The sequence below is a fragment of the Lutjanus erythropterus genome, chromosome 14, assembly GCF_056507025.1.
Source record: "Lutjanus erythropterus isolate fLutEry1 chromosome 14, fLutEry1.hap2, whole genome shotgun sequence".
Lineage (NCBI taxonomy): Eukaryota > Metazoa > Chordata > Actinopteri > Lutjaniformes > Lutjanidae > Lutjanus > Lutjanus erythropterus.
Window position 1 is genome coordinate 2,861,968 of NC_139330.1, and position 17,705 is coordinate 2,879,672.

At 39.6% G+C, this 17,705-nt stretch overlaps 1 protein-coding gene across 1 annotated transcript in view; it reads left to right on the plus strand.

Moving 5' to 3' along the window:
* The window catches only part of fancl (FA complementation group L), a 48,939-nt gene that overhangs the window by 12,946 nt on the left and 18,288 nt on the right, over positions 1 to 17,705 (plus strand). Inside the window, exons 6-12 of the mRNA XM_084735477.1 lie at positions 974 to 1,070; positions 4,066 to 4,134; positions 9,397 to 9,547; positions 9,665 to 9,748; positions 12,163 to 12,208; positions 14,706 to 14,787; positions 15,737 to 15,853. Coding sequence (XP_084591603.1) covers positions 974 to 1,070; positions 4,066 to 4,134; positions 9,397 to 9,547; positions 9,665 to 9,748; positions 12,163 to 12,208; positions 14,706 to 14,787; positions 15,737 to 15,853 — 646 coding nt within the window. The remainder of the gene's footprint in view (positions 1 to 973; positions 1,071 to 4,065; positions 4,135 to 9,396; positions 9,548 to 9,664; positions 9,749 to 12,162; positions 12,209 to 14,705; positions 14,788 to 15,736; positions 15,854 to 17,705) is intronic.

Sequence of the window (17,705 nt, forward strand, 5' to 3'; positions counted from 1 at the left end):
CTTTTTCTTAAAGTCCAGTCCATTGAAATTATTCTTGGGTAAGCAGCTCTTAAATGTAGTTTAGTTTATTTGACAAAAGTTGAAATACAGTACTAAAAAGAAATACGAGCATGTAGTGCTGCAAATTTTGTGCATTTTCTTTAACCAATAGTTAAAATTGCTAATAATCAATTAATTAATAAGATACAGAACACACATTTTTTCTCATTTTAAGATTAAGCTTAAGTTTCCTTATTCAACAAATGACAGAAACAGTGTCAAATGAGGTGCAATTTCACAACAAGATGGAGATGGAAGTTTATCATCAGTCTTTGAAAGGGTTAAGATGTTGTGTTAGTTTTGAATTGATACATAAATATAATTAGTTTTAGCAGTTATCCTCCCGCTCATCACAGTTATTCTTTGAATGCATCTGCTCTGATTCATGGAAAATTGCAGCGTAATTTTATTGCATCATGAAATGTGTCCTCACTCCTGTTCTCCTGCATCAGTCAGGTGATGTGATGGTTACTATTGTGCAATTAACAGTGTGTACATACAGTCAGCGTGTCTGCACACAATTTTACTAGAAAGCATAAAATCCAGCATGTTTCTGTGGTTACTCAGCATGAAAATGAGGCTCTCGTCCTCGGCACGATTGGATTTGTTATGTGCGATTTGTTGTATTACTCCATTAGAGCATTAAAAAGGCACTTGCCTGGAGATGAATGCAAATCAAAATTTAGAGAAGAGAAGCCTGTGGTTACGTGTTGCGTGTTTTGGGGCGTGAATGTGGAGCTGTAGCCTGATGTAATGTCACTGCGTTGGTAGCCGCAGTGATAAATCTAAAGGCAGAGTTGATGTCTCAATATTGCTCTCTGCAGCTGTGATTAATGATGGATGATGGCTGATGTCAGTTTACAGAGTTATGTGTACCCTTCTCTGTGAATGGATGTTGATTTATTGTGTATGTATTGTGTGCGTCCATCTTCAGGCTGCTCTTCATAGACACCGAGTTCCAGACGCTGAGACTGAAGGCAGAGGACTCCTCTGGAAGGCAGCACGTCCTCACTGTTAAACTCAAGTCGAAGGTAAGACACACTCTCCTACACACACAGAAACACACACACACACAGTTTACTGTAAGAACTGGATAATTTTCACACTGAAAATTATGCATCATCAAATGGAATACTCTACAGCTTGATGTTGACCTATAGCCAATCCAAATCCAAACAGGCCGACTCCAACAAACGCATATGGGATGTTCAATTTGCTGATAGCAAATCAGTGATTTACATCTGCGCCCCTAAATCTAGGTCAAACTGGAGAGGGTGTGGAGAGACATGATAACCCGCTGTGACTGAGATGTAGCACAGATAAAACATCTCCACATAGACCCCAGCATGATAGAAAACCTTCCTCTATGCATAGAGAAAACCAATACACCCACACTCATCTGCATAGCTGCTGGCTCTGCTCGCTGCTATTGAGAGAAGTACACACAACCTTTACCTACTGTAGGTAAAGGTAAATGTAGGCTGCTGGAATAGCAGTGTAATACAGGGAGTTTGAAATGTTTGCATGTCACAGTTCTCCAAATTGTCAGATAAGAGGTGACAGAGTGTGTTTAATGATATTTTGTCCCAGGAACATGGAGCGGTTTTGGCTGATTATAGTATTGAATTGTAGATGCATCTAGACAAGACTCTCTCGCAGTCAGAGTGTACTAGAACATACTTCTACAGTCTCAATCTCAAATCTGATCATTTTGTATGAATTGTGACATTAAAGTGCCCCTTATGTTGCTGGTAACACTCTGCAATAGGCTCAAGTATTCCCACAATAAGAAGCACTACTCTAAAACAATGTTAATAAAAATAGTTGCCTCATGTTAACCTTAAAGGACAACACCAGTTTATTACAACGTGGCTCCACTTTTCATAGTTTAACAAAGTTATTGTTGAGATCTGAGAACACAACATCATCGCTACAACAAAGTCTGAAACAAACAGGCTGGTTGTAGTTTAGCCTGATCATGTAAACCGCTTTATTAGGAGGTAAAAATCCCTCAGTGTACAGAAAAATTGTACAGCAGATCAAAGTTTAAACAGGAAGTAGGTCTGAAAATTGCATGGCTGTATTAAGAGGACTAGAGGCAAGGGTGACCAGTGGTCAGCTGTGTTAAGGCCACCACAAATTCAAATTATTTGTATTTCAATCTTGTTTGGTACTGACCTTTCTAAGCGCAACCAATGAGATAAGAGCTGTATGTGAGGATGCAGGTGGGAGAGACCACAGATATGTGCAGGGAGAGGAGGGAGAGGCTGATGGTCGAGTCTTGAAGGGAACCCCAGACCCGTGGAAGATCGCAAGAGTGAACATTTTAATGTTTGTGTAGCGTTACAATGAAGGAACAACAAACACAAATTTCACAAGAGTTTTGCAAATCAAGTGTTTCAGGGTTCACTAAACGCTAAATCTGGCTACATTCTCGCTAGTAAACATTATTTGTGGTGAAATGTGAACAGTCAGGTTTGGCTTTGAGATATGAGCTAAATCCAGTGCTAATGTTAGCTCAGCCATTTGTATACCAGGCTAACAGGATGTAGTGGTTGTAGCACTGTGCTTTGCCTTTATGCGCCCTACCTCGCGGTGAGTTGAGGACAAATTTCTTAAAACATGATGGGCTCCTTACTGCTAGAAGAAAATCCCCTCAACTCAAAAAGCATTTTTTCTTGTACACTGCATGGATGTATTAAAACATCTGGATTCCAGACTCAAAGATGGTGCCTCGTCACTTTAATGAAAACTGCTCACCAAGCTCATTATTTTTAATTTTAAAAGTTGTATGCCTGCCTTTTTTCTTTAGGGTATTTCAAGGTAGTCCATTATGATCTAGTCAGGAAAAATGTATTATGACAAAATCATGTCCTACATGGTCAATTTTTTCTGTGTGACTGGAAACTGGATGTGTTATTATTATAAAATATAAGAATATTTGCAAAAACTTGTGGTTTCATTTAAAAAAAAGTAATTCTTAGTATAGTAAACTGGATATTCATGGAATCATAGTAGTGTAAAGTAGAGTAAAAATAGAGTTCTCTGTGTCTGAAACTCTTTTCTTAAAATCTCAGTCAGAGCAGAGCCTGTAGTAGCTGGCAGGAGTGTAACTATCTTCACAGTGGGGTTGCGTATTCTAAGCCTAGTGGGTGAGTGGCATGGTGAGGTGGTGCTTACCTAAGCCCAGATGACATCCACCGGGGACAAGGGAGGGTGGTGGGACCCCACTCTGTGCCCACCTGCCCACCTGGCCCTCCTCACCCCTCTGGCACCAGGTAAAAATAGCTTGGAGTCCTCCCTGCGTTCCAGCTGCTTCCACCAGACAGGTCATCCCTCGCCAGGCACAGTTAGGAAGGAGGCGGCACTGGCATGGACGCATGGAGGCTTGGATGGCAGGGGAGTGAGAGAGGGAGAGTGCAGGGAAAGGACGCAAAGTAGCTGGATGTTGAAGGTGAACGGAGAGAGGAAACCAGAAAAATACATGTAGACCAGTGAAACTCAGGGTCACAAATCATGTGAGAAGGAAGTGCTAGAGGAGGAAAAAAAAAGAAATAAAGATAGATGTAAGGAAAGGATTCAGAAGATTTATTAGATTTTACATTTAGTTTTTTACATTTGTTAACAAGCATTTACCTTAAGATAATTTTTCTAAACTCTTAACACAGTAACACACCTACACCACACAATTAAGAACAGAATTAGTTGTCATTTAATTTATAGTTAATTAATATTTGATTAACTGTTGCAGCTCTATAAATAAGACAGGACAGATCTATGAATTTGGTTTTGCGTAAGCTTGTATGTAAAGATTTAAGCCTTTTTGAAGCGTGTTAACTTACTGCATATTTTGTGAAAACAACGTGAATTGTGTTAATGACATGGTCCACAACAGACAGATGTTGTGCTGAATGTGTTTAGAGCTTTGAAAATGTGACTATAGATTTGACAAACGGATGTTAATGATTGTAAAAAAAAAACTGTAAATGAGGTCTTAATATAAGCCTCCGTCTTCTGCACCCACAGCACCCTGCAGAGGCTCCTGAGTGCTCAGCTGACCTGCCGGTGCCTCTGGCCTTAACCTGGACTCCACAGGTACATACATGTGCAAAGTAAAGTATTTACCAAAACTATTTCATCAGCTCTACATTAAATTTTCTGCTTAACATTTGACAGGCTGCTAAAATATGTTTTTTTTTTCTCTCAGCAGGGTTGATAAAAACAAAGGAATACTTAAATTCAAAATTTATACCACAGTATCTTACAAATCCTCTTACAAAACCTGTTTTTTTTTTAACAATAAAAGGACATTCATAAAGTCTGTCAAAACATGGGAGGAAAAATTAAAAACTGTTAGCACCAAATTAACACTGAGCATTGAATTAAACATTAATAACCCATTTCTGAGGTCAAATATTTGTGTTTATACGGGACTCAATTTAAGGTTTGACAAGTGTAAAGGCCACGCTGCTGTATACTGTTTTTAATGATTAACCTTCGGTTTGTACAGCTTGTGTGTGTCTGCACTCTGTGATCTTCTCACAACAGTCCTCATCATTTCAGGCAAGGTCCACTGTGATTAAATACCCCCAAAACACTACACAATAAACTGAAAATGTTCAATTAAATATTTCACTAATGGCCTTAGGTTGCAATTTTTAACTTATTAATTTAACTAAAGCAGTTCTCCTCTCATTCAGTTGTGGTTCCTACAGAAGCTGCTGAAGTTATTAATTGTATATGGAGCTTTATGCAAACTTTTAGTGAAGTACTGGAGATACTGCGGTTCTAATGCAGCCGTCATAGTGTAAATAAGTCGAGTGTGTGTTTGGTGTCAGAGATGGAATGATCGCAAGCATTGTGTGGAATGATGGCGATCAGCTCCGGTTGCCGTGGTGCAGCTGTAACACGACGCAGCCGTGCCTCAGCCAATAACATCGTCACGTTAATAGTAATTCCCATAATGTTAACATCAAGCTAACGGACTAACCAGTATGTTAAAAAAAACAAATGATACTCAAGAATTTTTTCTCCCATCCTTAATAATCACAACACTTGTCCTTTATTGTTGACTGACATGAAACATAAAGAACACTAAAGATAATCGTGTCAAATTCAGTCCACCATCATAAACTGCATTTCTAAAAGGTCACAGTGGAAAAATGTCTACTAGACATTTTTAGGCCACAAATTTCCAGCTGTTATGTTGTGAGAATATCTTATGCCAAGTCTGTCACATCACTTTTTTGTCAGATAGATTTGATACTTTTGAGATTTCTTCTTTTTTTGCTAAACCTCAGAGCCTCAAATGTGGACGGGGATGTTTGATGTTTTCCGTTTAATGTTTTGTAATGTGACGTTTTGAGGCCCTCTGAGACTCAAACTGTGATTAAGGGGCTACACAAATACACTTGACTCATCCTGCGCTACCTATTGCATAATTTGACAAAACACTTCTCCACCTGCTGTAATGAAGACGTTCTCTTTCAGCCCCTCAAATGTAGTCCACTATAATTGGCATGAAACTGTTTTGATGTAAAACCAGCTGTGCGCTCTTTGTATCTCTTTGCTTCCTCGTTATTGTTGTTTGCCGTCTTGCCTCTTTCACCCACGACTCTGCTTGTCATCTCTGTCGCTGCCTCTGAGTCTGTGTGTCACTTGCTCACTCATACACACACACACACACACACACACACACACACACACACACACACACACACACAGAGTTGCTTTTTCCATCATAGAAACTACTGCTCCATATCTGAGCATTGCACTGGACCGTACTTTCTGGTGTTTCAAATATATAACAGAAGGGTGTGTGTGTGTGTGTGTGTGTGTGTGTGTGTGTGTGTGTGTGTGTGTGTGTGTGTGTGTGTGTGTGTGTGTGTGTGTGTGTGTGTGTGTGTGTGTGTGTGTGCTGAGTGACGGTGTAGGCAAAAATCAGAGAGAGGAGAGAACAGTGAGAAAGAGAATTTGAGCAGAGAGATGCTAATGTGTGTGTGTGTGTGTGTGTGTGTGTGTGTGTGTGTGTGTGTGTGTGTGTGTGTGTGTGTGTGTGCGCGCTGTTGAGCTGATACATGGCAGGCGTACAGTGAGGACCAGCTTAGAACAGCGCTACCGTATGGAGCCTGTCTGCCTGCTGGGTCGTTGATGGATCTCTCCTACACTGCAACATGAAGTGTGTGTGTGTGTGTATACGTTTGTGTATGTGCTTGCATCTGTGCCAAGTGTGTTTTTGTCTGATGTGTGAAGGGTGTGTGTGTGTGTGTGTGTGTGTGGCGGGGGGAAGGGCCTGTCTGTCGGCAGTCCTGACATGTTCATTTGAATGAGTAATTATTGCCTGCTCTGTTGCAGGGCCAAGACATGCCACTCTGTGCATTTGTGTGGAACTAGAATGGGAAGAGAAATAAACCTCTGTGTGTGTAGTGTGTGTCCTTTGTGCTCGCAGACTACACAAAGGTGATTTTTAACAACCAAAAACAGCATGAATTAAGAAATCGTGGAGGTTTCAGTGTGAATAAAAAGGTGAATGTGAGCGTGGACACCAGAGTCCGCTGTTGAACACACATCAACAGTTTTACTCAAAGTCCTTCCCGTGCGTCTGTTTGTGTGTGTTGTCTTGTATTTAATCACCACATAGAGTAAGTTTAAGTCTTTTTGAAGGTCATGACCACTGACATGAATAAAAGTGGACGCCGCATCTACATCTCTAAAAGCTACAACGATGAAGCCAAAATATTCAGGGTACGAGTGCTGCCATCTTGTGCTGGTGATGTCATTTGGACCCAGAGTCTGCACAGTGGTGATCAGCGTCAGAGCCGTGATCACTCCTCAGCTGTCAATCATGGCATGAAACCTGCTTTTTTATAGTATCAAATAACAAATTAAAACCAAAATGATCAGAAAAATGAACACTTGAACAAACAAAATCATCAGAACTCCCTAAAATGACACAAAGCATCTTTGGGAAAAATGTATTTGACGTGTGCTTTGATGCTCTAATTCAGCTTATGTCCTGTCTGCTAAAATACAAGAGATGGGATTTATGACCTATACTGCAGCCAGCCACCAGGGGGCGATCATGTGTCAGATATGTCAGTGGTCATGAATAGGGGTGTTTCCTCTACTTAACAAATCACCTGGATTATTTAGACTTTTTCTAACACGCCGCTGCTATTAGTCGCCGCATCTCTCAACTGATAACCACAGTTGAAGTTCATTCTGTATTCATGTTTTTTCAGCCTGACGTTGTTGAAACAGATCAGTTGATGTTGCTGCAGCGAGAGCAACAAGTTAGCAGACTGCATGTCTGTCCAAGTTTGTTGTCTTTCGTGAGTATTTTATCTTGTAACAGGATAGTTTGCATGCATTTCCACACTGCTGATTTATCCCTGTAAGGAAAGTAACTATCCTGATTGTCTTTTTCTTGGCTGCTCACTTTTATCTGCCAGGTGCCAGCGGTGTTTGTCTTTTCTTAAAGATAAGGGATCGATGATTTCACTTTTCATCAATCATACTGGATATTAAGAGATATTAAGACGTGAAAAGGTTTTCAGTGAACACTGATAAAAAACAAAAGAGCAACTGCTTCTCACATTTGAGAAGTGTTTAAAGAAAAAAACAACCCTTGAAAGACTTCACAGTGTGGCTTTCCGTCTTGATACCATACCTTTCTGAAGAAGAATTTCAGAATGTAAATGACAGTTGTCAGAGCATAAAACCAATAATCTGTTGATCTTTACAAATCAGGACTCAATAGTCTAATAACAGCATAGCTGTCACTACTAAATAAAAAAGTTAAAATCAAAATTCAAATTGAATCGTCCATTTGGAGAATTGTGACACCTCTTGAGAGTAGACTAAAACTGTGGGGATTCATCATCATTATTATTTTTTACAATAATGAATGAATAATTCTTAATTCCTTTATAAGTCTGATTCTGCTCGGTGAGAAAAGACATGATTGAAAACGGGTTAAAAACAGTAAAGTTTAATAGCAGCCATGTGAAGAGGAGTGAATTCTTTCAGCCGAGCTGCTTTTAAGAGCTAAATTGAGGTCAGTCGGAGATAGCATAAATAGATAATATCTCAGCTCAGATTCAGTCTCTTTCATACTTTCTTACAGCCTTCCGCTCTCACTCATGTTCTTCTCACAGATAAAGCAGGAATTCAATTACCAGCTCTTCTTCGTTTTTTTTCTTTCTGAACTGGGCCTAGCGTAGTTATCCTGAGCTGTAACCATAATCATGCCACTGGCATTAATTGGGCTGTAATTGCTGAGGCTCTCAGCACCTGGACGATGCTTAATTGTGTGCACTGTGCTGGCACAATGACCCATAATTTTTGGTTCATTTTTTCCCCTAATTTTTTCCCTCTCATTCCATCTGTATTGCTCTCCGACACCTCTATCAACCTCCCTTTCTCTCCTGTGTGCGTGTGTGTGTGTGTGTGTGTGTGTGTGTGTGTGAGAGAGAGAGCATGTGTGTGTGCACCTTTTTAAGTTTTTACAGTTTTTACCAATCGGTCAGTTGCTATCTGCACTCTCCGCTCGCTCTATTTGCCTTCAGTGAGACGCAGCAATTGAAGCACTCTGCGCTTCGTCGTATCAAAAACTCAGTTTTACAGCTTCTCAGTTATAGAATTAAAGGATTCTGAATTCAAGAGGACGCTGGTGCAGACAGCAGCCATCGTGCCCGTTCTCTTCAGAATTTATTTTTATGCACAGTTTCAGGGTTTGACGTTAACCATGGCCCTATAACCCGTGGCCACAAAAAGGTAAGATATGGGCTACTAAAGTATGGGTTTACTAAACCTACCCAAACTGCTAATGTGATCCTTACAGAATAATTAGAAAACACATAAAGTGTACTGTGGATAAATGAAACGAACATTAAGGAGTGATTGGAGAACAGTGTGCTGTGGTGTGTGCCACCAGTTTCCTCAACTAGCTGAAAAGTCTAGCTCATTTTTCATTGGAAACGGTGCCTTCAGAACACACCACATCACAATTCATAGGGAAAGTGGGCAACACAAGTGTCACAGTTAAAGAAAGCTGTGTTAAGTTGCATTAAATTGCCTTTTTGATATTGTTTTTAAAGAGGTTTACATTTGGGCCACTAAGAATGTACTATGGCCACCACATTTAGGGCCTTGGTGGCCCATGGGGCCAGTGCTTTGAAACACTAGCATCTATTCCCGATTTTATTCAGCTCTTTTGCACCCATCATTTCAGCCACCATCACACTCAACAGTTTGGCACTTTTGGCACTTTTCACACAACAAACATACATTTTTTTCATTCACTGAAATCTCTGATGTTGCGAGTGACCTCTGCGTTTGTTCTGGTTTGGTTTGTAGACTACTTTGGACCAGCTTCACAGCCAGTTCCTGCTGGTTTTGGAATCCCTGACTGAGTTCTGGGACGTCCTGGACGAAATTGACAATAAGACCTGGATTCTGGAGCCGGAAAAACCCAGCCGGTCCGACACCATGAGACGGATCGCCATCGGTACTGACAAAGACAGTTTATATGCATAAACCTGTATCTTTCAACTGACACCAGATATCACACTAAGAGCAACACCGATCAATCCGTATGATAACACATCTCCATCTGTGTGTGCAGGAAACAACGTATCCATCAAAGTGGAGGTGGATCCCAGACACCCTAAGATGCTGCCAGAGTGCTGCCTGCTGGGAGCCGAGCATGGTGGGTAGGACCCCAGAGACATGGCAGCACTTGAAAGTGTGTTTCCAGGCAGTGCAAGAGAATAAGAAACGTATCTGCACTAATACTCGCCCAGAACGGACACACTGTGTCGTAGCATCTAAAATCCTCCTCTATAGTCTAATCCAGTTATCAGGTATCCCTGTGAGTAAATTGTTTCTTCAAGTAGTTTTAAGAATTGCAGGTGACCGTCGCCAATGAAAAGATGACTGAACTGTCAGACAGTAAACAAATGAATGATAACACCAGAAAGTGGCACAATAAAATTCACCCACTTCCTCATGAAATAGCTGCTACTGGAAGTTGGGTGACGTAGTGACTAATGGTGGGTCATTCAAGAGCTGTTTTGAAAGCTTCTGGAACACGTTCTGTGTTTCTTCACAGTGGACAGTGCCTGGTGCGATTTCAAGAGAAAATCAAACGGCAGAGTAGAAGTGGAAATGAAAATTTGCCTTTTTATATCAAGACAGCTTGTAATCAGTAAATGGAGAAAATTGACTCGATATAAAAGGACCAGACTGCAGCGATCCATTTAAGTAATTTGATGTAGATCAGAAAGTTTTGCTCTTAGATAAGCTGGTGTTACTGAGCATATAGTCTCACTGGAGATCTAAGGTTATTATACCAAATTGATTAGTTATTTGATGAATCATGTGGTCTATAAGTGACATCTTCAAATTCATCTTTTTATCCATCTAAATACCCCCAAAATACTCTGTATGCTCTTTAGAGCTGTAACAATGAATTAATTATCAATCATTCATTAAATTAATCACTAACTATTCTAATAATAGCTTCAGTGGTTCGAGTGATTTTTTTTTAAGACAAAAACTCAGTATTTTCCAGCATCTTAAATGTCAATATTTTCTGGTTTCGTTTGTCGTCTTTGACAGTAAACTGAATATTTTTGGGTGTGTGGACAAAAGAAGGCATTTGAAGACGTCATCTTGGACGTTGGGAAACGTAGATCAACATTCTTCTGACATTTTATAGGCCAACAATTATTTATCAATTTATTGAGAAAATGATGGACCAATTAATGGACTGCCCCCCAGAAATTATTTTAAAAAATAGACAGATCAATTAATATAAGAATTGTTTCATCACTAAAGGAAACGACTGTCCTGAGCGTCTGAACGAGGCCCATTTTAGGGATGCGTGATAATATGATGGTGATAAAAGCTATGAAGTGAAATATAATATCAGCCTGAAGTGAAATTTCATCTCACTGATTTCACTGAAATTTCTGCACATATGACAACACTTTAATCGTGACTTTTTCAGCAGTGTGGAGTTTTTTTTTTTAAGTGTCCGAACCCGATGGCAGAGATTTGCATTGATTGCTCGGTGTGGGTCATGTGAGGAGGAACCAAATCACATTCCTTCAACACTGATCATCAAATTTGTGAGGAACAAAGAGAAAAAAACTGTCAGTTGTTCATTCCACTTCAGGAGAGGTTTGATGTTCTCTGCAATTAGGTGGAAAAAAAAAATATCTCCGTATATCGGTATCAACATCAACAATCTGCCAAAATTAGTTGGAAAATATTGGCATATTCGATAATGGCACAAATCCAATATGGTGCATCCATATAGCCCATATCATTGCAGCCTGTTTTCAGAGAATAATCTGCCAGCTGAGGATCAACACAGGCAATAAAGTACAAATTCTGTCTGTGCCACCATTATTCAGATGAGATCAGTGAGGAGCCATCAGGTGTGAATGAAAAAGAAATAGCGCTGCTTTCTCACTGATCTCCATATGTCTCCACTTCAACCAGGCTGGACGTGTTGACTATTGTCTGTCGTCGTGTCAAAGGACTTGCTTCCAGAACGGCACGTTTTCATTCTCACCACGCCAACACCGGGGCCAGCCGGCGAGCTTCGGCTTCAGCTTTCTATTTAAGTTCCTATCAGTTGTCGGCCATTGTTTCTGTAAACCCAAGGTCATGCAACTCCTAGCCTGTTGCCTAGCAATGCAACTCAAAAGATATTAAACACATACACACTTCAGCCACCCAGACGGGAGGCAGGCGGCGACCCTCAAATACGAGGGGTCGCGCAGAAATATTGCTTTTTGCATGTAGGAATAACAAATAGTGAAAGTGATGAGTGCTGCACGGAGACAAAGCTCCCCTGTGGAACAGAGGAAGCAATGATGGCTCATATCTGACAGTAGTGATGCCGCTGTCTGTGCTGGACGGGCTGTTGTCAAATAACAGACGGCGGGCGTTTGAGGGTATGCAGAGTATGTTTTATAAGACAGTCTAATTTTCTGAGGGCTTATATACAATAATAGTGTATCTGCAGGTGCTTGAAATGTATGAAAAGAGACTTTTATTAGTAGTTGAGTTTACATCCAAGACCAAATAATTCCCTTTGTTTTGTTGTTGCAGTGGTGACTCCGCTGAGGAATAAGCTCAACGCCAACATGCACCTGTGGTGAGATTTTACTTGGGTTTTGGGCGGGCTGATAATACATATCATCATTTATTAACTTTAATATCACAATGATGCATGTATCAATATTGTTTTCTGATTAATATTAATTTTGTTATGTTGTCCAATTTTGTTTTTTTTATTACTGCTTACACATATGAAGAGCATAATATACATCTCCGTACAGTATGTCGGTTATTTTATGTGATTTTTTTCATTATTGTCAGCGAATCCCATGAAAAGACCAAAACCAGACTTTCTTACCTTCAGTCTCATCAGTCTCAAGAGCTTTAGTTACTGCTAAATAAAAGCATAACATTAACACTGCATTTATGTGAACTATGTGCCAAATGACTCTGCATAATGTCAAAGAAGTCACTTGTCCCGATGAACCTCAGAAAACTTTCTCCAGATTCAGCTGCTCCCTTTAGCTCTCCGTTTTAGCATCATTGTTTTGGTCTTACAGCCTTTAACTTTACCGTTTTGGTCTTTTTAAAGGATTTGGTGACTTTGCTTATTTCACGGCTTTGTTGAAAACTTGAATGTGATTGGTCAGTTAAGACTTTCCTGTTCTGATCATAGATTCTGGAAGACTTAGCAGAAACAATAAAATTATTTTTAAATAGATTAAATAATTTTTAAATCAAAATTTTGCTCCAAATGACTGATTTTCTAGTAAGCAATAATGTAAAATATGTAATAAGTGTGATGATGCAGAGTGGGCGGGTCATTAATAAACTCAGACAGGGTGGGTCAGGAGTCCCTGTCGAGCTTTATTTCATCGTAATGACCTGCTCACTGTACATTATCCTTTACATATCGTCCACTTCTATGTTCTTATGCTTCCACCGGCAACATGGGTTGTCTGTCTTAAAGTAGGTCTGTATGTCCTATTCTTGTATCACAAAAATATCAATATATTGATAAATATAGATACTGAATACTCTTCATTCACAGTAATACTCTGGTATCTTCTGAATCGCTCGGTGCATTTGCTGTATCCACTGTCATGCTATACCCTTGTTATATTTATTTTTCAAAAAAATCTAAAAGTTTATGCCCTCAAAGTCAAAAACGGTCTTGAATATCAATAATTTTCAAGGTGTTGTATTGAAATTATCCATCATCGTGACAACACTTCATTCTTGTGAACACAACATCTCAAGAAGTCTTAGATCGAATTTCTTCAGATTTGGCTCAAGGATGACCTGATTAGATTTTGGAGGTCAAAGGTCACTAAACACGTGTCTGTCCATAACTCAAGAACTCACAGGTGAATCGTGACAAAATTTCACACACGTATCTAACAGGATAAAATGATGAGATGATGACATTGTATCACCAGAAGGTCAAAGGTCACCTTCACTGTGACCTCATGATGACCACCCCTCCCTTTGGGTGAAAATAAGCAGCCAGTCAGTGTGTGTGTGTCAGAGGCCAACGCTTCATCACAAGTCAGTTAATGATGTTACTGAGTAAATGACCCGTGCCGAATGTGTCTGTAGATTGAACTGAGTCAGTAAAGAGACTTAATGATGATGTCATTTAAGTTTTTACTGTGAAAAAATATGTTGCTACCATAAAACACCTGCTTTTAAACTGGAGTTTGGTTCAGTAGTACCAAAACGGCAAAATTAAGTGTTTTAATGATAGAATAAATGACTGAAGTATATTACCTGAAGATTCAATAAGGTAGTTATCATGTGTCAGGTTTGTCCGTACTGATGGAGGCGGACTGAAAGGACCTCTACTCTTTCATTTTTTTTATTTTCTTTTGTAACAACGCTGATCACGGATCATGAGAGATATTAAAATAATTGCTCACCTGACTGGCCGGAGGGTTTAGGCTCTGCTCAAAGGTGATACAGTTTTCTTATTTCATGCATTTAAACTGGCAAAAACCTCTGAGGTTGTAGTTATCGCCAGTTACCATGGGTTCCTCTCTTCCATCAGTCCTCAGTTCTCCTTTGTGACAATAGTCTCTAAGAGAAGACGGCACGTTTCTGACTGTGATAACCTCAATTGTGTCAAAAAAACACACTTAATACCTTTTTATTAAATTCCCTCTAAGTTTTCACTACATTCTGTTTATGAAATGAGTTTGGACGTGGACGTGGATTTAAACTGCAGCTGATTCTAGTTTCACTGTTGTATGCAGTTGTATTATCAGTGTATGATGAGTTAAATCATGCATACCAGTGCCACTGCTTAAAAAAATAACACAATTAAACTTCATTTTAAAATAAAATACAGATTTTAATTTCACCACAGGTTGTAACATTAGCCTCCCTGCATGACACGTCTGAAGAAAACCTCCCTCCACCAGCGTTCAGTGTGAAGCAGCACAAACGCTCCTGCTTTTCTTTTCTTTTCTTTTTTTAAACCTCTTTTTTTTTTATACCAATGGTGAAAGTCTCCTAATCATCCCCCAGTGTCTTTGCAGGCTCATTTGCATGTGGTTAATTAGTGTGTGAAGGAGCTGTCTGTGGTCTGCTGGCAGGAACCCGGACTCCAGCGTCTTGCACAACCTCCGGGATGTTTTGGAGATCGAATTCCCGTCACCTGCCACCCACGAAAAATCTGTATGTCACACAGTTGCCCCCTTTCCATTTCAAACATGTCCATTCCCATCACGATTACCTCAAGGAGCTGCGTGTGTGTGTGTTTGTGTCTATGCATGCATACTCCAGTTTGTGTGTCTGTTTGAGCTTCAAGTTATAAGGGGGCGGACATACGCTATAGCCTATTTTTCCATATTTTTCTTTCTCTCTGTGTTTTGTTTTTCCATGAGGTGGGCACAAATTCTCCTTTAATTGGGTTGTTTACAGAAAAGATCATTAGAATAACAAAGATGGCAGAATTCTCGGCACTATCAAATCGCTTTAATCACGCAAAACCATTTATCTCTCTTTTTTTAACACTCGTTCTTTTTCCCCTCCCCTCTCTGCGGATGGGTTAAAAGGGCGTCGTGTTTATTCGCTGTCGCCGCGGTGATTAATGCCTCAGCTTCATTAACATTCAGAGGAGTGCAAAAAAGTTGAGTTGACCAGATGTTGATTTTTTTTTTTTTTTACCTGCCATCCTCTCTCTTAATGGATAGCCCCAGAAAAACAGGAGCTTCTCATTACGCCAAAATGCAAACGAGAGCAGAGAGGACTGTGTGTGTGTGTGTGTGTGTGTGTGTGTGTGTGTGTGTGTGTGTGTGTGTGTGTGTGTGTGTGTGTGTGTGTGTGTGTGTGTGTCTGTGGAGTGGAGTGTGTGATGATGGGACTGAGGCAGAGAGAGGCTGATGTTAGCACAGAGTCCTAACTAGGAGGTTGTTTAACACTAAGTGGTTACAGAGGCCCTGCCCAAGTCTTCAGCATCTGTAGCCACAGAGCATGTGAGGAAGACTGCTGAATATTTATATTTCTCTCTCTCTGTTGGTGTGTGTGTGTGTGTGTGTGTGTGTGTGTGTGTGTGTGTGTGTGTGTGTGTGTGTGTGTGTGTGTGCGCGTGTGTGTGTGCGTGTGCGTGTGTGCGTGTGCGCAGAGCTTCAGCGTCGAGTGTGGGATCTGTTACTCGTATCGTCTTGAAGCTGCGATCCCTGATCAAGTGTGTAATGACCCTCGCTGTGGACAGCCCTTCCACCAGACCTGTCTCTATGAGGTATGGACAGACACACACACACACACACACACACACACAGCGAATAAGTTAAAGGGGTATTCCATTGACTTTATATTTACACACATAAAGTTGGGAGCATCACAAAATTACTAATTATTAAATCATTTTCAGTCCTTAATTTGACTCCAGCCTTAAATTCCCTTGATCCTTCATTTCCCACAATGCAACCAGTGACACTGTTTTGTTTAAGGAGAAATATGTGATGTATTAACTGTACTAATCAAATCATATCCTACAGACTTAAAAAAAATAATTTAGTACAGATTGCTGCACAAAAGATCACCCCATGGTCACTTTAACCCTCTATGGTACCATGTTGCCCTCAGGCAACAAACCCATTTTTGCCCTGTCACATCTCCACAATGCATCCCTTTAAATGATGCGATACTTTAAAAAATAGGTAAAACCATAGGAAACCATTAACAATGCTTTAAGTTGTCACATGACCTCCAGGAAGCGATTTTGAAACCCTTCTTGGCGGGCTTTTTCTAAGGAGACAGCTCTGCTATCTTGCTGCAAAAAAAAGACTCTCAAAAAGTTATTTTTTGTCCCTTTTCCACCTGGAAAAAAAATGTCTTCACACTAATAGGTGAGTAAACTTTAAGTTTTGATAGTTTCATGCAACTTATTTACTAATTTAATAGTGGATACTTGTTAAAATGCAGCTGTTGCCCTGAGGCAACAACGTGCCATCATGGAAAGTTGCAATATTGCCTGCAACAGTGAACCATTATGGAATCACTATAGCAAACACAACACTGACCACTGGCCTATTTGGGTGGAGAAAAAGGGCAGATGCAGATACCCTGGATGTAAGGGTATAGTGAAATCACAGTGCACAAAATGTGTCACCTGCCTGTGCTTCACTCCTGAAAAAAACTGCTTCATGGAGTTCCATAAGCACTGAGCAGCAACACCACAAGTGATGGCAACACATGTCAGGAAAGACACAGGGGACTGACACAAAACATGCACTGAAATGAAGCAGTGATGATCAAACACTGGAATTTGTTGTTTTTGTTTTTCAAATGGTTATGGTAATGGTTATCTTTGTTGATTTAAGTAGTTTAAAGTTTTATACTTTACACATTTATTTCAATGGGTTGTTCCTAAATGGTACAATGTTGCCTACAGGCAACATTTAGCCAAGAAACTTTTTAAATTCTTTTTAAAATTCTTTTTAATTTAAAATTTAAAATGAATTGTGACTTCTTGATGTTATTGAATATTTTTGCACATGTTTATGGAATAAACAATGTTCAAATTGGAAAAGGAACGTTCTTTTTCACTTATGCACCATTATGGTACAATGTTGCCTACAGGCAACGAACCCCAAAAACTTCCAAAAATAAAAATAAAAATAAAATTTCTTCAGATTATGTTTATTTAGTCTATTTTGAGACATAAAAACACATTTCCCTCACTGGCATCATAATGTGTACCATAGAGGGATATGACCGTACATACATACATACATACATACATACATACATACATACATACATACATACATATGAGCATACATACATACATACATATGACCATACATGCATACATACATACATACATACATACATACATACATACATACATACATACATACATACATATGAGCATACATACATGCATACATATGAGCATACATACATATGAGCATACATTCATACATATGGCCAAACATATGACCATGCATACAAACATACATACATATGACCATACATACATACATATATACATACATACATACATACATACATACATACATACATACATATGACCATACATACATATGACCATACATACATACATACATACATACTTATGACCATAC